The sequence below is a fragment of the Filicampus tigris genome, chromosome 11 (genome assembly GCF_054856515.1).
Source record: "Filicampus tigris isolate MCC_2025a chromosome 11, RoL_Ftig_1.0, whole genome shotgun sequence".
NCBI lineage: Eukaryota > Metazoa > Chordata > Actinopteri > Syngnathiformes > Syngnathidae > Filicampus > Filicampus tigris.
In genome coordinates this window covers 3,218,442-3,245,701 of record NC_141227.1, presented here as the reverse complement: position 1 = coordinate 3,245,701, position 27,260 = coordinate 3,218,442, and the positions used below count along the sequence as shown (strand labels likewise).

The following is a 27,260-nucleotide window of genomic DNA, read 5'->3' as shown; positions in this document are numbered from 1 at the left end:
AAGAGAGTTACATCAGATCCAGTTGCAGTAAAACATCTCAGTTAGAAGTCGTCACCTTCGTGCTGACATGATGTTGTCTGGCTCATATTCAAAGTGGTCTCAGTGTAGTATGTCATGTACATTTTTAGGGTCACCATTTATTTCTTCATATAAATCATTTTAAAATGATATACCACAAAACCTTACTTGCCTTACTAATTACCACAAATGCTAGCAAAATGTGATCTACTCATGGCCGAAAAGGTTTTGGGCATGGCATGTAGAGTGGACTGTGGGCAAGCAGCTGTGTGTATCCGTTGCTGTGAGGGTTCGTGCGCCTCTTATGTGTGAATCGTCCGAATAATGTAATGTGTATGGATGTTTGTCCAAAAAGAAATGTTCACCTTCTAGGTGAACATTTGTAGGTGCAATTTATAATGCGTTCACTCACTGCACAAGTATTTTAATAATGCACTTTAAAAAAATTTGAGGGTTGAATAAATAATTGCAGTAACGTCGTACTTCTCAAAGAACATATGAAGGGTGTCCAGGTTTTCATATTTCCACTCAATTCATTCCTAACTCCATCCTCTTTCCTCTGAGGGAATCATTAGAACTTGAACTCAGAAATGTCTGTTTTCCTGTATTGACTTTTTACAGGGATAGCGCCAAACACATTCCCTCTGGTGGAATATTGATCCTCGAGTGGGGCATGTAACTGCTAGGAGCACATAGTGTGACCGCCACACCTCACTCAACAAAGCGGGTTTGTTGGGCCACAGGGACTATTTTGACCAAAGATCAACGTTCACAAAACTACTCACTGACAATATTTGAGTCTGATGCAATAAAACTGACTCCAGTAAGTGTTTAATCAAGTGTGAAAAATACAAGTTTAATAAAATGGTTCAAAATGGATAACAATTTAACAAATATTATGTGAAAATGATCACTTTGATAGGATACTGTATTGAGTTGAAATTCAATGTAGGTGAATAGTTAAATTGTACATGCTTACATTGGTTGCTACTCATCTATCAATACTGAAATATATCACCATTCTGAGTGATATATTTATTTAATGTTGTATTATTATGTTTTGTAGCTCCTTTCAACAAAATACTTTTTAAGGTGGGTTTTTTTCATGCTCATGTGTTATATATCTAAAATATTTATTTTACAACTCATTTCATTTCTGCCAAGTTATCTAAAAGAGATAAATGGGTATTATTAGCAAATATGTTTACTTGATTTTAAACAAGCCAAAGTTACAATCATTCCGAGGACCCTGTTTTCATTACTGGAATATTATTTGGTTGTAGTGGCTTGTACACACTGTTTGCTCTAAAACCCTTCATGATTCCTGGTTGTTATTTTTATTTATGAATATTTATTGTCATTCATAATTCATTAGTTATACCTTGTGTTTGTCTTAAGCAGCCTACATGTTATGTTACTATAGGTATCTATACATTCATATAGTATGTCATTGATCACATTTGGTGACAGGTTTTTGTAATTTTGGTGGGTGGCGTTGCACTCTCATCTTGTCATTATTTTTCTTATGTTTTCCCCTTCACTTAACATAATTCTGTTTTTTAATCTGATACTACTTCTTAAATAGCATGGTGTACCATTTTGAGAGAAAAAATCCAAGAGATTGTTTTAAAACAACAGTTGTTTTTAGTTGGAATAAGCTACTGTCTTGAGAGTATTATAGGTCCTGAAAAAAAGGTCAGAGTATTACATTCCTCACAGTATTTACATTTTGGTCTGGGACTCTAAAAGCATGTCAAATGTTTATTTTAATTTTTTTCAAATATTGCCCATGGTGGATTCATAGATACAGTAGCTAGCTAGCTAGATAGATAGATAGATAGATAGATAGATAGATAGATAGATAGATAGATAGATAGATAGATAGATAGATAGATAGATAGATAGATAGATAGATAGATAGATAGATAGATAGATAGATAGATAGATAGAGGGTTTAATTCTCCTTTCTAGTACGAGATCTGTCGTGTGAAGTTGTAAACATGACATTGTAGAGTTCACATCGAAATGAAATTGAACTGGTGAAATGTCAAAGCAATAAACAGCTGCAGGAGCTGATGGGGATTGATGGGCTGCTAACCCTCCATTTGTCGCTCTACGGAAACACCTCACTTACTCCTTGAGAACCTTATGCAACACTGGCACTAAGACAGCCGTGGCCTCTGTGAATTCCTGCTTTGTTAGCGGATAGCTTGTGGTTCCCTCCTGGAGTGTAGGTCAGCCATGTCAGAGAACCCGAATCAGGAACATCTATATCTTTTCATGTCTCTTTCTCTCTCCAGCTAATGACTGACTGTCACCATTGCCATGGATGTCAGACCAGTTTTCCATGATGTTGTCATAATTTATGTGATATCGTCACTTGTACTCAATGTCTGTAATTGGCTCTGATATATATCTATATCTAGGGATCTATTGACTTAAAAGTTAGTTGGTTTTTTTAAATATTCATTTGCATGCCAAACAATCTTTAAGTTCTCAACAGATTCAAAAACTCATATTTAGTAGGTCAGGTATGACCATTGATTTAATTATTTGTTTATTTTTCCCATACCAGAAATGTATTAAACATCCAAAGAGATTGCTCGCCACCTGATGTCTCAGCATTGCCATGGTATGATGTGATGTATGTAGTAGTATTGCAGTCCTCAATTTTCGGCTTTTGTGCCATGACCCAGAAAAGAATAACCTGAATAAATAATAAACATGAAAACAGTGTTGCTACAACGGACTCACCTTTGCAATCAACCTTCTTCATTTAACTCATAAGCAATTTTCAGTCTGTGTTGCATACTGCATATGTTGCTTTACTGACTGGTTCTATATTTGTGACACTTGAGGATTTAAAAAAAACATCAGGCTTAAAAAGTGCTTTTAAAGTTAAGAATGGTATTGTAATGTCATTAGATCTTGGATCAAATTATTTAAATGCTCATTTATAGCAAACATGTCATAGGATGTTAAACAGCGTGAATATCTGATTTTTTTTTTTTAAATCCCCCAAATGTTATACTTCACTCACTGTACTATAGTCATCTTAAATCTGTATTTAACTCACCTTCGAGAACATGTTCGTCCAGATGTAGAAGCTTGACAAAAATGACAAGAAAGGGGTCATCTGTATTTTGTTTTGATTTGATAAAGGGCCACAAACAGGATTTAATCATTGTATTAATAGTATGTAGATGCATAAAGGATATCAATGAAATTGTAGGTCATAGAACCTGCCCCAGTGAGTAGAATTTGGGATTGTGCCAATATGCTGTTACGCATTAACCATTAATCCTATAATTATTCATTTTACTTCATGGGCATTACAATTCGCAAAGAGTGTTTACATACAATAATTATTATCCATTATCTATATACCGCTTATCCTCACAAGGGTCGCGGGCGTGCTGGAGCCTACACAAACAATAATATTTGAGTGAATTGTAATTTCTATTAAAAACTGTTCTTTTAATTTATCCTTTAATGAGACAAAGCAGGCTACATCAGGGAAGAAACAGTTTTTTTTCTTATAACAACTGCACTCTTACATATATTTTACTGTCACAGACTCCCTTTGTATAACACCACACAAATCAATATAATAACCAATGGCTTTTTCATGTTAAAAAGGTTGATGATATTCCTATTTGTTGCATCAAACTGGATATTTTCGTAATCCAGTACTGCCCGCTTCTTGCTTGTCTAAATTGGCCTTTGACCTTTGACCTTCCCGGGGGGAACGGAATTCACAACAGAAGTATTAATTTCCCCAAAGGATGCCTCTTTGTACATAAACCCTGGGACTTTGCATTTGAGGAACATGCTTTTCTCATTCTTAAAGTACTATGTTTTCATATCCTATTTTGTCACATACAAAACTGAAAAGAGTCTGTTATATACATCCAAGATTTTTCCAACATTAAAATCACAGGTTATCAGGTTGCTTATCCTGCAATCATAGCATTGCCAAGATCTTGATCATGAGTCCAGTTGAAGCCTTCCTGTCTCATTTCCCCTCGTTTACTAAGTTTACCCTAAACATGCAGTTTAGAAAATGACATTTTGGGGGGGAGGTTTTTTTGCGTTTTTTTTGCGTTTTTTTTTTTTTTGTTTGTTTTTTTTGTTTTTTTTTTAGAAATCCTTGCAGTTGGTCATTCGGCAAAGTCTCACAAACAAAGTGAGTATTCCTTTGCGCCAGGGTGGTCCATCGCGGGCATGTTCAATTCTTGTATCAGTTTGGAGAAATTGTCTGCCCCATTGGCTTCAGTCTGTCACTCTGCAACGCATCTGGCAGTTTTGAGATGGAACTGAGCAGATAGGAAGTGGGACAGCACTAGACTGAGAGTGCCTTGAGCTTCCTCTTCATACTGGCCGGTCAACAGCATACTGGCAGGGGCTCAGGTTGGACACGGGATTCTGCACAGTGGGATAAGTGAAGTTGGTGTGTTGCTTGGCCTTAAGTCGCAGACTAGCCAGACTGGAGTTGCAGGTGTCTCTGTACATATACGGGCTGGCTGTGCTGGCATACGGGCAAGTGGCTGCCGCTGAGTTGAGTGCTGTGGGGCTGTTGAGATTGTTTAGGTTTCCCAAATTGTTGAGGCCTGTGCCAGGAACACCAGCCACCGCCGAGGGCACCATGCTTGAGGCCATGTTCATGGAGGGGATGGAGCTAGGGGGAGAGAACATGGGTTGGGATGACAGAGGGCTTACATTCATCGAGTTAAAGAATGGGAAGCTCTTGGCGGAGAGTTGACTGCTCGCTAAACTCTTGGTGGCCCAGTTGTTGTACGAGTAACCCGGGTACATATCATCATAGGGTTGCATGAGTCCGTTAAACTGGGCACCAAAGCCATTCTTGCACAATTCAGCCTGTTGGTTCCTCTCTCGCTTTCTCCACTTGGCACGTCGGTTCTTGAACCATACCTGTAGAATCCAAAAGGAGAAAAATGTTAAGGCAAGGCAAGGCAGTTTTATTTTTAAAGCACATTTCATACACAAGGCAACTCAATGTGCGTCACGCAAGCAAAGACACAACACCTACAAGCATTTGTACAATACAATACAATACAATTTTATTTATAACAATAATTTCATAACAGCTGTAGCTGTAACAAAGCCCTTTACAAACAATAAACAAAAATAATAATAATAATAATAATAAACAATAAAAAGGCCATAATGCACAAGTGTTGATCAAGAAATTAACATAAAACACTATATACAATTGACACCGAAAAGAGGACCTTAGAGGACCTTAATCAAAGGTATGAGGAAAAAAAGCATTTTTTAACCTGGACTTAAAAGCATTTACACACGGGGCTGACTTCACTTCTGTTGGCAGCTTATTCCATTTGTGTGCAGCATAACGGCTAAATGCTGCTTCACCATGTTTACCACGTTAAGAATTAAGTTTCTTAAAAGTCAACCCCAAAATTTCCTTAACAATAATATGTTCTATGCAGCCCCACTAGTCTATACACGGCATTCTGATAAATATTGCGTTTGTGTAATAAGAGTTAATCCACCTGTTTTTGTCAATCTCAGGGGGCGGCAATTCTGTCACTAGCTGTCAACTCAAATTGACATCACAGTTGCGCAGGGCTCATGTAACAACGAATCATGACCAAACTTCCAAACTGCTCAGTAACACCAACACTTTGGTGTCCCTTGCTTTCCTGCATGTGTGCGTAAAAATTTGGTTCTTTGTGTGCCTGGCTATCATCAGTCATGAATTTTAGGATAATGGATTTTTTTCCCACATCGTCTGCTAAATTTAGATTTGCATTTTCAAAATGGAGCAAATTTTGAATAACAACAATACAAGCAGTTTTATGTCTGAAAGTCAAAGAAAGTCCAATTTGCAATGCATTCCTTAATTTTTTGCAGATTGCAGCTGAAATTAAAATACAAATTTCCCTTAGGAGATTCAAAATAGTACCGCAATTTCAAAAGGAGCAGTATTTTAAATATTCCCAGGATCCATTGAGGTAGAGAGATGATTCATTCTAGGAAAATCGTATTAGTCTTCTAGGTTCTCCCTTTAATTATCAAATATATTCTGAAGCCTAAAGCACTGATTCTCAACCAATGTGCCGTGGCAGATTAATGTGCCCTGAGAGATCATCAGGTTTTATCCAATGTCAATTATTTAGACCCCCCAATTTTTTTTGTTAATTTGTTAATTTATGTATGACAAGCATGTATAGCAATAGGCAAAATAATTAAATGCCCTTCCACTAGAGATATATGTACAGTACATAATTTACCTGTATATCCACTTTTTGTGAATAGTTTTTCTAAGTGGTGTGCCATAATTTTTTTTCCGATGTGAAATATGTGCCTTTGCTCAATTAAGGTTGAGGATCACTGGCCTAAAGGAATCCCATATGACTGGACAACACAAGAGAACACAACCAGAATGGTATTTGGGACAACGTTGATTTGTGTTCTCAATAAACACAAATTTCTGTCTGAAGTAGCCACCAAATTGAATTGGTGCTCCCTCTCCCAGGCCCCAATCATCTGTAAAGCTTTCACTTGACTTTGTACTTCTCAAAGAATGTCAAGTAAAATAAAGCATGATTCTAAAGCACATGCGCCGGGAATCAAATAGTTTCATTAATATTGTGGGGAAACATTTACATTCATTTACAGAGGCGCAATGATTTTCAAGTAAGCAGAAGTGTATGGTTAAAAAGTCCTATTAGGTATGGTTTATTAAAATGGCTCAATATTTCAGGGTAAGAACAATAGTTGTATTTGTCATTTTATGGTCATATACTGTATTTAGAGGCCAGGAATTGGATGAACCGCTCAGTTGAAATTCAACAGAAGTGGAATACGGTTGAAAGTTCTTGTAATAGTTAAAATCAGACAAAATTTTGCTGAGACAAATTATTTTTGAGATATGAACCACGTTTGTTGTATCTTGAATAGACAGTAGACCCTCCAAAGTGCTACAATATGGAGTTGAACCAAAATGTTCAAACAAAATTTGAATAACAAAACTGGAGGTTGAAATTTTGCTTCCTCATACAGTGGATTATTTCACTGTGTGGAGGCATGGCAGGGTTTGTTTTCATAATTTTCATAAAACATGGCCTGAGTTAACAAAGAAATAAAAAGCAGGAAAAGGCATTAAAAGCATAATGATGACAACACTTTGTTTCTGGAACAATTTTATTCACTTAATATTATTGGTTATGGGGAAAAAAATATATATTTTTTTTTCATTTCAGTGCTCTACCATGGACGCTCACCTTTTGAGGGTCTTTACTGCACCATGTCTCAACTCCGTTTGCAATCCAGTTCTATGTATCGTCCAACCATCTGTTATTATAGTAACAGAATACTGTTGACCATCAATAGCATAAAGCATAAAGCTCATGACTTTTCCATCTCACTCAGTGACAGTGGGGGAAACCCCCGCTAGAGGACACAAGCTAGTCTTTGCAGTGACTTCAAGGCTATGCTGTTTGAAGGTTTATGGAAAGGGCTAAATGTCAAGGTTATGTGGTTGCTTCTCTGCGGACATGTTGATCCAGCTCATCACGGGTAATTTATTGCCAGCGAATAATACATTATGAATAGTTACGGATACTATACTCAAGAAAGTTCAAGCTAATCTTAGTTTTAAACAGTAAAGGTCATTGCACATTTGGTTTAGGTGATGCCAATACAAACTAGGGATGGCCTTTGGACCAAATTTCCTTCATTATATGGGAAGATTCGTATATAACATATAATATATACATGTTTGTATAATATACAAAGGTGTTGCAGGATCACTCTCCAAATTATCGGTACTCCAGCTTCGATGGTAGAGTTGTACTGAGCAGATAAAGCAGGTTAGAGGAGTTTGCGCTTAGTAACTTCCCAGAGATCATTTTTAGACAGCACAGTAATTTCGACTAAATCAACAGTAGCGATCAGTGGTCACAGCAAAGTCGGACAACCCGTTCTGCCTCAGTTGGTTCTAGATGGAATTAATCAATATTCAACTTCACACAGTTGACAGAACAGTTAACACAGTTAATCCATTATTATGAACATAACTAACTCTAACATGAAAAAACAAATCTATTCAGATTAAGATTAGAGGTGAATAGATTGTAAAATTATTTCATTCCATCGTAATGCTGCTCTCACCCCTACGACATTCGCCTGTCTAAATCTATGCTGGCTGGAATTCAACTTGGGGCCCTTCATTCACAAGCCACCTTCGTAGCTATTCAGCAACAGCTGCCCCATCCCCATCAAGAGTGAGAGGGCTTCTCAGGGTACACACCTAAGGATGACCAATGGGCGTGGATTAATCCAAATAATCTAGTTTTTCAATCAGCCTATACTTTATATACAGCTCAAATGTTTTTGTTTTGTTTTTAAAAAAAAAAAAAATAAAATAAACTGGACAACATAAAAATTACATTGAATTAAATTATGTTTTCCATTGCTCAATAATAACTGTTTATAAACAGCTTTTTTGCTAAACCACATATCAGTAAATTACGCTTGCAAGTGAAATACATGTAAAGGGTAACAGCTGCAAACGGATGTTGAGAGGCAAATATGAAATGTGAACTAGTGTACTGTACATTATATAACCTTTCATCTCACCAATATGGTTTTGATCTAAAAATAGCCCAAATTCGAAAAGTAATTGTCATTGATCATTGAAGTAGATTGTAACATTTTATATTGCTATTGTGTATCTTTTTACAGTGACTCAATTAATTGTTTTAACCGCTCTACATTTATCATGAACTATACATGTGTTTTTACATCTTGCCACCCATTTCCCATGTTGGTAAATTTCCACAATGATGTACTTGTACATGCACCACTTTCTAAATTTAAATATCACCACATTTGATCTTTCTGTCAATATTCCTTTAAGATGACTGCGTTTCATCGGCTGTCGACTCATACCACACACAATGGGTTGAATCTCTAAACTCTCGAATCACCAGTCACTTCACAGAGCTCGCACATAGAAACGGACAGAAATTAACGTTTGCTCCAAAAGACAATTTAGAGTTTTCAATGATCTTAACATACAGTGGATACAAAAAATCTTCACACCCCTGATTAAATGCCAGGTTTTTGTGTATAAAAAAGGAGGCCAAGATCAATTATTTTGAAGCCAACACTAATCTGAGTTAAAACCTGTACAACTCAATCTCACTACAAAAAAGGGAAATATTTTAGAGAGTGAAAAAAATTAACAATTAAGATAATACAAAGCATGAAACATGACCTATAACCAGTACACCATTTTTTATTTTTCAATTGAGTTGTGCAGTTTGTAGGTCAAATTAATGGTGGAAAAAGTTTTGAACTGATATTTATCTTAAACCTGACATTTGAACAAGAATGTGTTGACTTTTTATATTAACTGTACATGCCTTGAACTCAGATGGAAGCCTGAGTACCTGGAGAGAAACCTTACAAGCACAAAGAGAACATGCAAACTTAACGGAAGTGCTCAAAGCAAGGTTCAAACACACATTTGTCAGAACTCACTGTTCCACCGAAGATAAGACATTACATCTTAAATTCAAACAGCATGCATATAATAAAAAAGGTTGCGTCTTCTTTGCGATGAAATCACCGAAAAACGCATCTATTAGAAAACAGAGGCTGTCCACATTTTTTTTGCCCTTGTCATGCACTGCTTTAATAAGTGCAAAGCTATTGTGTGTAGCAGTGTAACTACATATTTTACGAACATGTGTTTTATAACCTTGCAGGTACATTGATGAATACACCTATCCAAGGAAAACTATTTCATTTGATTTATTTACGTATTATGACCCTTTATTTATCCAGGTAAGGCAATAGACAACGGATTCTCATTTGCACTGTCGGCAAATGGCCAACAGCAAAGTAACGACAAAAGTGTTGATAAACTGACTACTGGCCTGAAAAAACAGACAGTATATTTATATTTAAAAAATGTTATAATGTATGTAGTACAGTGAAATATGTGATGTAAGAAACACTGATCAGAAATGGTAGGTCTATACATGGCCCTTGCCATACAAGTATACATACAAACAGTAATATGTATCTCTGGGAAAGGCCATCGATGATTGTTAATTGAATGGCCACATTTGTTGTTGAAGGTGCAATAATCCCCCAAAATATTTTGTTTGAGCCACACTGTAAAGACCAAATACAATTCAAATCCATTTGTTTGAGCAGCCCTTTGCCAAGGTTGAATTGGTTGAGAAAACTGTGGCCTCTATGAGTTGTGTACCATAGTGAATCAAGTGGTTAAATAAAAGATCATTCTTGTTTTTGCCCCATTGATCCAGATCCACAACAGAATTTATTGTTTCGTTCGATGTCATGTAGAGTTCGGACTGCCACCCAAAATCCCTATTCGCTATTCGCATTGACATTGACGAATGAGTATATATCAAGTTATCTAAAATAAAATACCCTAAATTCATTTTTCTCCAGGTCATTATTTCCAATACTTAAAAAAAGAAAAAAAAAAACAATATATATCGATATCAAACAATATGAAACACTTCAACACAAGGTTACTCAAAAAACGTGATCAAATTGGTAAATGGTAAATAGAGTGCACTTAGATGCTGTATGGTGTAGTGCTTTAGCTACACTATACATTGTCCAAAGCACTTTTCAAAGACTCATATTCACTCTTTAAAAACTTAGTGGACCGGAGTGGACACCGGCGCATTGATGCAGCCGTGTCAACCTATGGTGAGGTTTTCCTTTTTAGTTTAACATGACTTCATTTGGCCAACAGGATCAGCCATGCCCTGGCTAATGTTTGAGCCCAGGTTGTTTTTTTCCAACTCCATTCGCCTGTTGCTTTGATGGCGTGAGAGGCCAACAGCAAAGTAACGACAAAAGTGTTGATAAACTGACTATTTAGGCTTTATTGACTAACTGCTGAAAAGTTTAATATAATGCTCATTAGCTGGCTAAATTTTCCCATACATGTACAGTACAAACGTGTCCCGCTAGAAGAGTGTACAGGACGCACGCACGCATGTGCACTCCCCACATACATATGTCACACATACTCAGACATGAGAGTTGACATTTAAACATTCCACTGTGAGAATTTTGTTTTTTTTTACATTTATTTACAAAAGGGACAATATGCATTAATCAACATTGTACAATGTAAATGCGCCCGAGTTAGCTCAATTAAGCTAATTTTCATCAGTAGTCTCTATGCTATGAATCATTCTGACTCGAATCAGAAAATTTCTGATTCTGGGTTTGGTTATTTATAGACAATTCGCATCTCAATTCCAGTCACCACCAATTTGTGCACACCTAATGCCTTTTTAGAGGTCCTAGTAAAAAGGTGTTTTTGAATTGGTTCTGTATTTGTGTATTGCATAATCCCGCTAACAGCATCTGTGTTATTCACATTTGTATTCTTGCTCAGATCTTAAGTGTCTGAAAATATTAACAATTAGGTTTATGGGGGGTTTTTTTGTATATTTTTTACTTTTTTGTAAGAGCCTGTACGTGTTGGTACTTTTCTTTTCTACTTCAATAAAAGGAAAACCATACTGGCTGTTAAAATCAGTTGCCATGTCCCGATAAAACAACTTGGATACCTACCCTGACCCGTGCCTCTGTGAGATTGGTCCACACTGCAATCTCCTCTCTGGTGCTCATATCAGGGTAGCGGTTCCTCTGAAAGGTGGCCTCCAGCTCCTGGAGCTGCTGGCTGGTGAAGTGAGTTCTCTGCCTCCGCTGCTTCTTCTTCAGTGAGCCGTCATCAGTACTGGATTCATCCAGCTGGTTTTGGTGGGATTTCTCTGTGTCTGCAGTCATACACAGGAAAGTGTGCCCATTAAAGGAAGACCAGTCAATGCGTTAGCAGAATGACTAAACAGGTAAACATGAATGTCTTTTCGAACGTAGACCTAATTACTACCGTATACTAACGGAATGCAGAGTTCCCTCAGAGGTTAAATGCATGGAGCAGTCAATTCAGAGTTTGGCCTAAAACTGCCTCCTGTGAGGCAAATATGACTCAAAAGACAAACAGGAGTCCAAAACCAGGCCAATAACAGGACAGGAAGGGGTGGGGCAGCTGATGCTCTTCACTCATTTGCCTTACCTTTTCTTTCCTTTGCGAGTTGAAAGTTTTAGTTTTGAGATTTTATGAAGCAGCATGGTGTTGTCTGGTTAGCACGTATCGCCTTATCTTATGGCTTGTCATTTATATTAAGTTCTCAGTTTTTATTCCTGTCTTTCATGTTGTCTTGTCTGTTTTTATTTTGTGGTTTAATGTAGTTCCTGCCCTTATATCTCCTTGATATGGTGATTGCCTCCACCTGTGTCCCATTCCATCCATCCATCCATCCGTCCATCCATCCATCCATCCATCCATCCAACTGTCCATCTATCTATCCATCCATCCATTCATTTTCCAAACCGCTGATCCTCACAAGGGTCGCAGGTACGCTGGAGCCTAATCCCAGCTGCATTTAGGTGAGAAGCATTTTACACCCTGAACCTGAACACAACATCTGCAAAGTTGCGCAGTGTAATGAGGCAACGATACGTTGAATGAACCAATGGCGTCATCCACACAAACTGATGCTTCGTTTATGTTAGAGGCCTCATTTGTCATCGATGACATGATTTTTTGAGGACCAGATACATGCTCCAAATCGTGGCTTCCTCTGGCACACCCCCTTTTGCTCGACACTACAAAGCCCCGCTTCATTTGGCCCATCACTACCCACCACGGGTCCATGCTTTTTGTTTCTTGAGCTTCCTGAGTTCATTTTTGCCTCCAATTTTGCGGTGCTACTTTTGTCCCTAGTTTTTACCAACTTTGCTGAGATTCTAATAAATTACCCTATTGCTTTGAATCCCAGCCCTGCTGTGATCTTTTGTTGGTACTTAAGGATCCCTGCTGAATACTCAATAAATCCAATGTTTTGAGTTGTTTTTTTAAACCAGAGAATCATGTTTTAAGGTCCTTTTTGCATCATTGTCACCTTACAGATGAGAGATTCTTGGTTTTACTCTTGGCATTATTATTTTTGTTATTGTTGTTATTGTTGTTATCGCCTTCCACTGTGGACTGAGCTTGCATGTCCTTCCTATGCTTGCATAATGTCACTGTAGCCACCTTCCTCCAACATCCCCAAAAATGAATGGTGGATTAATTGAATAGTCTAAGTGTGAATGATTATTTATCTAAATACCCTGACTCATGTTGGATAGTCATTAGCTCCGTCGTGATTCGTGAAGCTGATGAGGACAAGTGGTGTAGAAAAGATGTATGCATTAAATGTGTCCCACTTAGCTGAACAAATGTGACCAAGCCTATTATCTTGAGGGACACAACCTCAACAACACCCCTGTCATTCATCATTTTGTTCATACGCACATCCACTAATTTTTTAATAGATTGAATCATTTTTCAATGTTTTCAATTTTTAAGTACTTTGAATCCTGTTTTAAAGACAAGCAGACACAAAGACCATTTAGTATTAGCGTTTCAATTGCAATTATTATAACTTCCATATTTAAAGTAACGTGTTTTGCTGTGGGTGGCCTTTTAAAGAGGGCAGCAAGGGAAATGGAGTGTGAGCTATGTGTAGCTATGTTGCATGTCAACAAAGATGGAGCCACTGAAAAAAGCATCAGCATAATATGTGTCCACTCATTCCTGAACCCTGTGCTGACACATACCTGTCAACTTGTACGTTTTTCCCGTATTTTATACGTTTTTTGATCATTTCAAATTGTGTACGCCGTATAACAATTTTTGTACGGGAAAAAAAAAATTAAAAACTCATTTTTTGTTAGACCGATCTCATCTTGCCCATTTCGGCTCTAATCCGGAGCGTCCGTTCGCAATTCCGACTGCAAACTTCGGCCGACTCTCACGAGCAAAGTAGCATGCCTCTCACCCAAAGTCAGCTAGCAAAGCTGGACGGATGAATGGATGGATGGATGGATGGATGGATGGATGGATGGATGGATGGATGGATGGATGGATGTCTATTAAGCGACCAAAAGCTTTTCAAATTGAAAAAACATTGAGTCCCACCTCGATTTACTATATCAGTCATCTGAGTCATAGAAAGTACATTTCATGGGATTTTGCATGGATAAAAATACATTTTGCTTGTTGTTTACATTTTGTAATACAAGTAAAGCTGCTAATTTTTATCTTTTTGTATTCAAAGGAACATTTTAAAGTTTCAAATATTTTTGCAATATAAAGTGAATAAATAATGTGAACATGTCATTCTTAAAATCAGAGTGAAAGTTTTGTGATTGTGAACTGATGTTTCTTATGTGCTTTTCGAGGTCTTAAAACAATTTTTCTGTGTACATTTAAAAAAAAAAAAGTTTTCTCCAGTGTTTGGTTGTAAAGTGATTGCTTATGTTTCAGCAATTTCTCCAGCTTTGGAAAACACTCTCATTTCTGTAAAACATATAATGGCTCATAATATATCTCAGAATTACTTAATCCAATTAATGCATGGAGGGCATGGAGGTTTTATGTTGAAAAATGAAAAAAATAACTAATAAAATAAATAATAAAAATGCGTTTTTATGAAGACATTGATAAACTCTTCACCTGGGGATCAAATCCAGCCTATTAAATTGCAGTTGCCATACATATACAGTGCGGTGATCATTGAGCTAAATCTGCCACACCCCAAGTGAAGCATCTTGCATCCTGTAGAAGGAACGGAAAGTGAAAGCAAGGACTGAGAATGAGAGGAGCTCTGAATTAAGTCAGCCCACAAGGGCGCAAAAGACCCTTTTTTAAATGCGTCACACACTGCGCCCACTTGCATGGGTCTGTAAATATACCAAAACCTGTTCTAGCCTGCCCCTGCGCAGATTTTGACTGCGCCTCGTGCCAGACTTGCACTGGGCATGAAAGTAGAGTAGTATTGTAAAGCATCACAAATTATGGTGCTCTCGATCACTTCAGCACTGAAGAGCATGTGAAAAATATAATAAAATCATATTTGAAATCTTTCCAGCCTTTGGACTCCTTCATGGCAATCACTAGTCCGTTTACATTCAGAGATGCCGAAATACCGAGCGGTTGTATCTATCCCTATGCCCCAGCATGTGTGTAGGGGACCACACATCCCATGTTGTGTCTGCTAGGACTCTACCAGATTTGGCTGCCGCTGCCATGAGGACCTCACAGAAGTGAAATTAGTTGGCCAGCTAATCCTGTGGATCAGGCTTTTGTGACTGGGGCAGGTTGGGCTCTGTTTGGCGAGGGTTTAACTCTCTGGGAGCGGTTCGAAATCATCAGCAGGGTTTAAAAAGAGACTCCACAGGGCCACCGGCAAAACCAATAAGAGCCAAGCTGAGGCTGTTATCTGGCAGTAAACTGACACTGGCTAAGCTGTCACTTAAGGCCAAAGTCGAAAACACAATACAGAGAAAAGGGCAGGCCTTTTTAGAGCAACGAGCTTCCTAACAATGGGAGCAATCTGACTGATAATGTGCTGACAAACCAGACTTTTTCCAGGTCAGCTTCACGGAGCAGCTCATTATGCAAGGCTTTTAAACAAATAACCAAGCTCATGTAATCTGGATGAAAATGTACATTCACAATATTCACGGGTGGAGAAAAAATATTTTTAACAAAGTCATTTGACACTCATTCATCTTTAAAAAAAACAAATGTTCGTGTTTGGTGTGTGCCCTGCAGTAAACAGTAACTAATTCAAATCATTTTAATAAACTGCTGGACAGTTCGTTTATAAGAAGATCATACTTTAAAACTACAGTTGATGAAATTACACCAAGGCAGCAGATAATGAGTCCAACATTTAAACATTCACTTTCAATTTTTCTTTATGATGAGAAAAAAAACAGAAAACAGCTTTTATTTTTGATTCATGTATCAGAAATAATAGAACATAGTAGCAATTCGTGTTTAAGAGAATGCCAATAATTATTTTAGTATTTTTTATGTGTGCAATATGCAAATGATTCATTTGCAAATGAATACTTCAACACTTATGCTCCTCAGAGGAGGCATCCCTAACTTCATTTTTCTGTCATTCTGCCCATCCTTGCAAGGCATATATCCCTAAAACTATGCTTCCATCTATGTTCTTTGTGGCCTGTATCCTTTGTGTGACTTTTGAAAACGAATGAAGGTTAAAAGAATTTGTCGTTGCACCCTGATATCAATGTCAAATGTGAAGCAGTGTACCTCAGCCCAGAATAGTTTGACTTTGACACTTACGGTGTCAAACCATGCATATAGCCTACAACGACAGCAATTAGATTATATTAATCTCCTGAACTCATGCATGCAGCAGGCATTAGGGGTTCTTGCTAAAGTGAATGAGGTTCATAACACGAAATATAAAAGATGATAAAGCGCAGTTTTATCGAAACATGTTCGTTTATAAAGTTTGCTGTTACCGTGGTTGCAAACAGTTTATTTTGTTGACTAACTTTACTAAATGCATTTTAACAGTATAGTCATACCAACTTTACCTGCGCGTGACGTACGGTACCGATGCCGTCGGTGCCTGTACGATATTCTTTTGTATTACTGTATTCCGCAGAACTACTGACTTTCGATTTGACACATGGTCATCTCCTTGTGCCCCTACAGTATAATCCACCATGAGCCACACGGTATCACAGACAAGAATGATTCGTTTCCTTCTTTCAGAAGCACCCATGATAAGCAATCTTATTTTGTATTAAAAAGACAATGTCTCACATAAACGGGACGGTGGGAGTGGGAGTGTGCTCTTGGCGCTCTCGCGGGCTCTTTATTCAACTCAACTGCATATTAGTAGCTGAAAATAGCTTTCGTTTTATTAGCCATCACCTGAGCATGAGAGAGACCACAAACAACTGACAGAGTGTCCAATTATTGCGGATTAGGGAATATGTGCTTGGCTGGGCGCATTTAATTCCTTTCTATGCATTTACAAGCAAGATAATAGCACACATTTATCATGCTGTCATTACACTACACAGCGATGCATTAGAATCTTCACGGGGTTGATTTTTACTACTACTACTAATAATAATAATGATAATAATAATAATAATAATAATAATAATAATAATAATAATAATAATAATAATAATAATAAAATCCAGGGTATGACAAACACTGCATCACCTGAATAATTCAATGCTATTCAATTGAATCCAAGCGGTCGTGTGAAGACAGCCTGACCTGAATCGACTGAGGAATAAGAAAATGAGTCCAAATGTGCACGTAGCGTTTTATAAGTCAGTGGACCATATTTGGTTAAATCGGCATTAAATAACAGATTTCTCCCAGCCATTCGGTGAAGAAATACATTGAAAAAAAATGGTGTGTATTCCTCAGTTTTGTTTCATCAAGTGGTTGCACGAGTTTTGTTTCATCAAGTGGTTGCACGAAATAAAATCATCTGATATATATTTTTTAAGAAGACTGTACATCTACTTAAAAAAAAAAAAATCTGGATCCATGTGATTTTATTTTGTGCAACCACTTGATGAAATAAAATTGAGTAAATTCAACAATCATTTTTTTTTCAGTGTAATTTCATTACCATTATATTACTATTGCATAATTTCTTAATTAATTATGGTGAACGAAACATAACAGTATCAGTGTTTTAACAGGGCATCCATCCATTTTTGATAGCGCGCTTAATTGGAGCATATTCCACATGACGTGGTCCACAGCCAGGATTTATTACCCAACCAAAGAACAATGAAAAAAAACAACTTGATTTTCGGTTTCACATGATTAAAACGTATTAAACTACCACTTATCATTTGTATATTTTTTTTAGGAATACATGAGAAAATTGCATCGGTTTACCACATTTTAATCAATCAACCGATGTACGAGTTCGAATTAAGTCATTCCAAATCCAAAGGATCTTTTTTTCCACTGCATATAAAACATCTTACTACATGTGTTTTTACTATTTAAATGAACGCTTTTACATGTAAGTTTATTACTAAATTTGTTCACTATAATCACCTTTGGGTTGGTTTGTATTTATATTCATACTTTCATTACAATTGTTGATGCAAATAACAGCGCTGTTTTTGTATTTTAAGCTCCATATTCTTATTATTTTTAGAATAGCCTATACATTACAGTAACCTTTTTAATGGACCCGCAGGTTCAATCGAACAGTGCTGAGTGCAGGCACTTACCGCTGCTCTCCTGGCCTTTACATCCCTGGTCGTGCTGCGGAGTTCCGGAGTCGGAGAGCGACAGCGCCGGGCTGCGGGCATCACTATCCGTCAGGAGGTTAAAATCCATAACCAGGCTCTGCACACGGACACGCAAAATGCAGACTGTCAGCAACTGCTTTCATCACCAATTAACATTACCAAGGTTCACTATCTGCATGTCACATTTTTTCCTTCATATTTTCATGCATCCTTAAAACCAATTGCTGATTAACAGCCTCATTATTAAATGCGTACAGTACATAAGAGAGTACATAGTTCAATACAGAAAATTGCAATTCATTCTTCTTCTACTTCCTCTCCTGGCTTCTTCTTCGTCGTCGTCTTCTTCTTCTTATTATTATTATTATTAATAATAATAATAGTAATAATAATCATTTTAAAAAATAATGTGGTTATTATCGCTATGTTGTTTTTGTTGTCGGTGGTGGTGGTGGTGTTCAATTTACCAATAAACTGAAGACATGGTCGTTCTGTTTACTGTTTTACTTCAATCATATTTCCACTGCCACTATGTGGTGACGTCATGAGCAGCTCGAGACTCGCCATTAAGTGAGTATTTTAGACTGCCCACGGAAAGCAATAGTTTATTGCTGTTGCATTTCCAGGCCAAGTGGCAAGCTGATCAGACGTCTTCTTTCACAGAGCCCCCAAAATAGCTCATGGTTTATTTTATTTATTGCAGAGCAGTTAACACCTTGAATACATGGGCTTCGGGGATGGTAAAGGTTGTATAGAAAATATTTTTGGGAAATGGGGTCTAATGTAGGCAAAGTCTTAAATGCTGTGTACCACTTATTTTTTTCAAAGACACTCAATCTGTATATAATAAAAATAGTGCTAGGGCATGGGTTTGTGTGCGTTGGTATTTGTGTGTGTGTGTGTGTGTGTGTGTGAGTGTGTCACCAAAATTCAACCTTGTGTCAGAATTGACCCTATTTTTCATGCCTTTTCCGAGACATGATCAAGGAAGTCATTACTGATGTCAAAGCTTTTAAAAGGTGATAATCCATTCTTTATCCATCCTTGCATATTTTGAGATTGCATTTAAACCTCTACTAGATATTTGGATATGATATGGGCAGTCTGTGTGTGGCAGGAGTGTTGTGGTTACAGCTTATACTTAGAAGTAGTAAATTTAGATTTTCAGGAAAGGCTGTACTGTGTTTGTCTCCACCTCCAACCATCCTGCCCCACTGCTGAGAAGGCGTTACACTGCTGTCATTCCAAGCCATGCTGTTAGCCATGTGTATGTCCGTGGGGGGAATTTAAAGTTCACTGCACTCTGAACTTATATACACGAGTACACCTTACTTTGACCTATGACCCAAGGACAACGGATGTTTCTATGAATGAGTGCTATGTCTAATCCAGTATTGTTTTCCTTTGGATTAAATGGACAAATTATTGGGCGTCTCGGCCATAAGCATCACACATACTGAAAATGGGAGTAAATATCAACCAATTTGAAGCTGTAAAACAGGGAAGTCAAACTAATTTTTTGTCGGGGGCCACATCGTAGTTATGGTGTCCCTCGGAGGGCCGTTATGACTGTGAACCCGTATAAATCTATGATCGCCTTATATGATCACACAAAACATACACCAAAAATTGATGGATAGCAAGTTTTGAAATTAGAAGCCGGTAAGTAATTGTTTGTTCAATTATTTTTCAATGTATTTTAAAGGGGAGGATTGGTAACAAATAACACATTGCAGTATCTCATATCTCAGTGTTTTTGAAACTGAAAACAATTAGCAAGAAACGTGAAGTTGATGCACATGATTTGCCTTCGCTGGCCACATAAAATGATATTGCGGGCCAGATATGGCACCCGGGCCTTGACCTTGACACCTGTGCAGTAAAAGCTTCCACTCTTCAGGGATGACTTTAAGATCTTACAAGATTCGCATCAAGCATTTGATGAGGTCGATGTCAGGTTTTGCCTCATAAAAATCATCCACTTTCATTTGTGCACTGTGGCACAGTCACGTTGGAACATAGAAGTTCCTACAATTGGAAGTTTCAGAGAAATTAACGGGTCTAGTCCATTGGTGACTAATTACCATAGAGGTGTTTCCCAATAATTGTGTCTGTCGCTATGAGACAACCTTTGGTGATCCCAACTATCACTCAATGTCAACTGGGATAAGCTCTAGCCTCTAAGACATTGCACAGAATCAGTGCTATAGATAACAGATGCTTGGATATATGCTCACCGCCCTATGAGCATCATTGCACAATATCTATACATTACATAATAGACATATTTAGAAATGAACAGACTCCAGTGTGGGTCCAGTTGCGGGACCCCTTGCAAACACGATGTGTCATCTCAAAGGGTTTATCCGACATTAATAAAATACTTTTCGACAGTGCCCCTCCTACTCATGGAAGGAGTGTCATATTTAGGACAAAGTGCAAAATTTTGCCAAGTTATTGCTCGGAACAAAGAAAATAGGATGTTCTTTCTGAAAAAAGTAAGATGCATACTTTGGATTGGCTTCGGAACAATAAAAAATAGGTTATGACCTTTTGCATCACAACATGTCATGTCTGAAATCTGTAAACCAGATTGAATGACATAATTCATATTTCCTATACCATAAGCTTTCAGACTCGTTTTAAGTTCAAAGCGTCGTAACCGAAGGGAAAAAATATTTACAGATATTAACTTTTATTACCCCTGCAGCTAAATTATTTTGATGTGACCGATGACAGATTGTCACTTAAAGGCTTACATGATTACAGGGATTGGAGAAAAACGGTTACGACACTTGAATACAAAAGCGAACAACACGATCTATTGAGAGCAACCATATTTACTTGAAGCCACTCTGCGTATGCAGGCTGATGGAGAATTTGATAAGACAGAATACTGTACCATATGTGTGAAATCGGAGACGTGAGCCTCAACACTGCAACTATTTAGCGGAGATTTTGATGCGAGAGAATTACATCTGTTTTCCATTGAGCATCTGTGAGAATTATCATTGCCTTTCACAAAAGATTAGAAGACTCAAAAATTGATTTTCAAAGCCGTGGGCTATAAGTCCTTTCTTGGGAAAGAACATTTGAGGCTGCATAGGGTCATAAACTCCTAGTAGAGAGATTAGCTTTGTAAGCAGACTGCCTCGATGTGGTGCCTTTGGATTAATGGGCCTCTGATACAGAATTGTGGGTTAAAGTTGATCTTGGGGTCAGAAAGCTCCATTTTGCCTTAATTGTCCACATGCACGTAAATAGTGTGTAGGAGTGACACTATTCATGTCTTTGCGAATATACACACAGTATTTCTAATAGTTGTGCAACGGATCACATAAATCTAGGTTCGGATCGGAACACGGATTTTGAGTCACGGATGGGATCATTTCTCAGATCAGCAAAAAAAAAAAGATAAATAGCACTTGACTTCATTAATTTTATAGAACGCTTTTGCCAATTAAAAAAAAAGACTGTATACAGTATAAGCGCACAATACAGTATCAGCAGGATACATTTTTATTTCATACGTGATATAGTGTATGAACAGACACTTTGGGCTGAATGTTTTCTTAATATTATTTAATGAGCAAATGTGTGTCGTCTTCAATACTAATTATCCAGTACAGGGTCGCGGAAGCCTATTCCAGCTGACAATGGACGAAAGGCAGACTACACCCGAACTGGTCGCCAGCCAGTCACAGGGCACACACAGCCGGAAAGGGAACTGATTCCATGCTGCCTGCACACAAGTCAGGAGGGTGTACCACTACATCATCAGCGACTTTAGCAAAAGTGTTTTATAAAATAAATGAAGACAACATTTTATTTAGCATATCAAGTAAGCCAAGGTACAGCTGTACAGATGAACTACCAGCCAGTCACTTGTTGCTAATGCTAACAGCTAGCTGCTAGCCACTGATGCCGGAGACTTCTGACGAATCATAAAATGACAGCGTAATCAACTAGCGGTTTGTTAGCATCCTAAATTAGCGACTTAATATGATTTCGGGATGGCTTTGTGTTGATGTTGGTGGCAACTATGTAATACCAATTAAAATTGCAATAAGGCAAGCTGAATCGTCGAAAACGGAAGTGAAATTAGCCATTAAGTCACCAATTTCAAAGTAAAAGTCTACTCAGGCTATTACATTGGCATCAACGACTCAATGTATTATTTGTTAAGCTTTATTTTGAAGTTAGTCTTTGCGGAGGCGGCGTGTTTGTTTGAGTATGTTTGCAGCTTCTCTGACATGTCTGAATGATGGTGTTATACAAGAGGCAGAAAAAAAATCCTGAACCGTATTAACTTGAGGACTCGTTTCACCTTTTCTGTTGCTGGTCCTTCCCTCTGGAATGACCTCCCATTGGTTGTTAGGCAAGCCCCCTCTCTGTCCATTTTTAAAACCCGGTTGAAGACACATTTCTTTTCTCTGGCTTTTGATCAGACCTGAAATTTTCGGCCCGGTGTCAATTGTATATAGTGTTTTATGTCAAGTTATTGGCTTTATTTATTTATATTTTTATTCATATTTTATATATTATCTATATCTATATTTATTAAAACATGTATCACAGCCTTTTATTGTTTTTGTTCTATTTATTGTATTGTTTGTAAAGTGCTTTGTTACAGCTCTAGCTGTTATGAAATGCGCTAAAAATTGCATTGTATTGTATCTCAGGGGGCGGCCATTTTGTCACTTCTGTCAACTGCAAATAATATTACAACTGCTTAGAGCTCTGGTAACGACCAATCACGGCTCAGCTTCAGAAAACAGGTCAGTTGTGATTGGTCGTTACCTGAGCCCTGAGCAGTTGTGACGTCATTTGCAGTCGACAGAAGTGACAAATGGCCGCCCGCAGAGATGCCTAAAAAACGGGTGGGTTAACTCTTATTCCACAAACACAATATTTATTAGAATGCCTTGTTTTAACTAATGGGTTTGCATAGAACATATTCTTGAAAAAAATATGTTTGGGTTGACCTCCGCTTTAATGTGAACGTGCAGTTTATTTTTTTCTCCACCAACCATTCTACGTATCGTGCCAGGCTAGAACCGTGGGGCTTGATCCGTATAGATCACGGATCAAAGATGATCCGTTGCACCACAAATTTCTAATAAAGAAAAATAGTATACTATACAGTATACTACAGAGAAAGATGCAGAGCTGTTTATCTTGCAAAACCAAACATGTCAGCTGGTTCATCCCGTTAACTAAATGTCAAAATACAAACAGTCATAATTTGAAGGTAGTCCTCATAGAATCCTCACTTGAGCTTCTTTACTTCTGTATTGAAACCAAAGCTTCAGCTCCCCAAAATATTGACTGTTTTGACCTAGGTATACCAGGCAGCAAGGTCTAGATATTTTTTTGGGGGGGGGGGGGGGGGGGGGGGGGATGGGGGGTGTCTGTCCTGGAATATGATTGTAAGACAACCCAGAGGGGTGATATATATCTGACAGTGATGGGTGGCCAGACAGAGTGGTGTCAATGTGGTGCTGAGAGGCACAGCGGCTTGGCAGTGAAGGCCTTTGGGTGTTGCAAGCCAGTCATTTTGTCCAGAACAAGGTGTCAGCACCCTGACGCCCCCCCTCCCCTCCCCATTCCTGCCTGCCCTTCCCAGCCCATACACACGAGGGGTGCCACTTGACAATATTTCCAAAATCAAGATCCTTCTACACCCTGCCACCCCCCTCCTGCTAATGACCAACAAGCTGCCACATATAGGCTAACAAGGTGCGTGATTGCACAATGCACTCAAATGTGCACTTCAGTTGGGAGGTTAAGACAGTGCAGTGTCCACGTAATATTAAAAAAATGATATTGCAAGCATGTGAGTGACTTTTTTTTATGATGGGGCATGTTTGTCTGGATGAATATTCCATTTGCAGTGCTGTGCTGATTAGCATAAGCAGTATGCGGGTAACACCGATCTCATTAAAAATATATGTATATATGAGGATGATGATAATAATAAGAAAAGATAATAAAGGGTGTCATTTTTCGGGAGATTGTCGGGTCCATCTGGCAGTCCGTTGTGCAGACTATTCGCATTTGCACGGACAGCGCGGGAATTATTCATAAACGCGTCGAGAATTAATTCTAGGGATTAAGAGTTGATTAAGATGTGTGTCACTTTGCTGTCTGAGAACTTATTAAGGGCCTCCTTGAAGAGGCGGCAGATGGAATTTCGGTCCGATGTTTGTAGATGTTAATTCGTGCCCTCCTATAACAGTCATTTGCATGTGATTGAAGGAGGAGGCCAAAACCTGCACAATCAAACACAGCCTCCAAATAACTTAGTGTGAAAGTGTGTGTACTGGTTTACGCTGCTATTTATCATAGTTTGTCACAGACATAAATGTTAGTTATTTCACTTGTCCCCGTGAAGAACGACTTATAAAGGCAACATTATTATTATTATTATTATTATTATTATTATTATTATTATTATTATTATTATTATTATTTTTACACATTATACACATTTTAACATCTTTGTCACCTTGTCCGCTTGTACGGCGACACCAAATTCCTATACAGCACCTTTTTTGGTTTTGAATTGTAAATTTATACTTGTTTTAGCCAATTTGCATTGATGGAATAACTCGCAAAGGGGGAAAATAACGTTTTTTTTAATCCGTATCTAAATAGACACATATTTATATATATTTTTAACATGGAATATTAAGTTTTCAAACAATTATTTAAATAAGTGAATAAAATGATTGGGCATACTAGTGATTAAATGAGTAGGCCTACTTATAATAAATCATTTATATATTTTCGCACGTAGCCTATCACTTCCGTCACTTCAGCAGACCGCCGTCTCCCACCCCAAACCACAAAAAAAAAAAGAACGTATAAGCACTGCCGCCAAATGTTTAACTAAATTAACATTGCCGTGTGTCGTTGCTGGAAGGCGGGCGCAATACAGAAAACAAAAAAAAATATTTTTCTTTCTTTTCTTTTTGTGTAGAGATTAGTATTTGTTGAATTGCAAATGTAAATGAGACTAACATCAATAGCCTATGGATATAGATGATCATATATCAGGCAGTAGATCATGAAAAAATACCGAAATGTTCGTTTCTTTTCGGCAAGATTATTTCCAAAACGTTTAACAGAACGAGTTTTATTTCCTTTAGAACCAATAAATAATATTTCACATATAGTGTAAATGTATTACATTAGTTTTAATCTAACTCTCGAAATACAGATAAGATAATGATAAGAAAAACACTTACACTAACGAAATAGTTGTTGTAAATTGATAGTGAACTTCTACTTGTTTATTACTCTCGCGGCTGTCCGTGTGTAGGGAGGGGCGGGGCGGGAGGGGGCTTATAGAGCAGGGTCTCTTGTGGCCCTGCAACCACCTGCCACCTATCAATTTTGGACCTCGAAATATTTTACACATACTTGTCTGCCACTGCGAAGTCAATCTTAGAGTAACAAAATTATTTCAATTCTTTTGCGCTCTAAATTGCAAGCAGATAACTTTCAAATGCAAGAACAACTCAATATCAAGTTTAGTGCCTTGCATCTAGAGTAATAAATAATCTGCTAAAATAAATAAATAAATAAAATCCAATTGAATAAAATCCATCTTTTATTGTGGACGTTCTTTTTGTGGGCTATAAAGAAGTTTAATTCAACACATCTGTTAAATAGTCGGAATGGCTTAAATACGGGTCGTCATTTTCATGTCTGCTTTTAGGAAAACGTAAAAACGGTGTGTAAGAAGAAAATGTTCTCGACAGGCAGGGAAAAGTGCGGTTGCGAGCACTTACATCCAATCCCGCTCTGGTTAAATTAATCCGTAGAGAAGGCAAAGATCTTTGCTGCGGGCCGCTGGCTGTCCTGGTTTCAGGTGTGACGGTGACATGGACATCAAGTTCATCGGTTGGTCAAAAAGTCACAAAAGCATGCATGCGCTAGGAGAGTCAGTCAGTGAGTGGCTTTCCTCGCAGTTTGTCTCCCCTCTGTGCTGTCATGTAGACTGGAAGGAGAGTGCGGTTTGATCCCCACACACAATGTTGGGCTGGGGAGAGGGTGAGGGCTGCTTTCATGCTAAATATTGTGGGTGACAGCCAGGTCCACTAAAGGACAGCCCACATATCTCAGTAGCTCTCTCACTCACTCACTCACTCACTCACACACATACACACTGCGCACCCCCCCCCCCCCACCCCCACCACCCCCCACACACACATACACGCGCACACACGCCCCGGACGCACAATTTCGGAATCCCTTATTCCGCTGAAGCTATACCACAGACCAGTGTTGTATATAGGCCATTTCACAGGTGTCAAACTTAAGGCCCGGGGGCCACATCTGACCCGCCACATCATTTTAAATTGCCCGCGAAATCAAATTATGTGCATCGACTTCATGCTTCTTGCTAAAATATTGAGACAGCAAATTGTTGACACTTTTAAAAACATTGAGATACAGCGCAAGCATGTTTTGTTACCAATCCCCCTTTTAACCCATTAAGGCCTATAGCCCCTGGCTCAACATCTCCCCCAAACTAAACCTATAGAATCACCTTCTTAAACCTCTTTTTTCTTTTTCACTGCCGTCCCTTATTTCAGAGCTCCAGCGATTGTCTCAGTCACCGTTAATGCCCGAAAAAATTCCGGGACAGCCTCCGCGGTCTCACGACACTGTCACATGTATATTCTGATGCATTTTATTGGCTAAGAGAAAGAGAATTGGATTACAAAAAAGAAAAAGAAGTATTCGCTCTCCCGGCAGAAAGGCAGAAAGACGCAACAGCGCTCCCGGCTTTAGTGGTAGGAACGTGGTTATGCGCTCCCGATCTTAATTCACAGTCGCAATGGACCTCCAGCTAGGATGTGGCCTGCGAGAAAAATTACTTTGACACCCCTGGACTATTTGCTGCAATGTAACAATACTCGTTGCCAATCAGAAATTGACATGGTTTGGACCCCACAAAACAAGAATGAGGCCATCCAAATCACGGGAGATTCCTAGTGCAGGATTTGGATTCAACG

General features: G+C 38.2%; 1 protein-coding gene across 1 annotated transcript; it reads right to left on the bottom strand.

The window, feature by feature from the left end:
* Nucleotides 1–3,190: 3,190 nt before the first annotated feature.
* pitx3 (paired-like homeodomain 3) lies at nucleotides 3,191–26,265 on the bottom strand. Its single transcript, XM_086044859.1, has 4 exons — nucleotides 26,031–26,265; nucleotides 18,214–18,331; nucleotides 11,638–11,843; nucleotides 3,191–4,950 (listed from the first exon to the last, which is right to left on the bottom strand). The coding sequence occupies exons 2-4, from the start codon at nucleotides 18,320–18,322 to the stop codon at nucleotides 4,390–4,392; spliced, it is 876 nt and encodes a 291-aa protein (XP_085900985.1). The 5' UTR covers nucleotides 18,323–18,331; nucleotides 26,031–26,265; the 3' UTR covers nucleotides 3,191–4,389.
* Nucleotides 26,266–27,260: the final 995 nt, after the last annotated feature.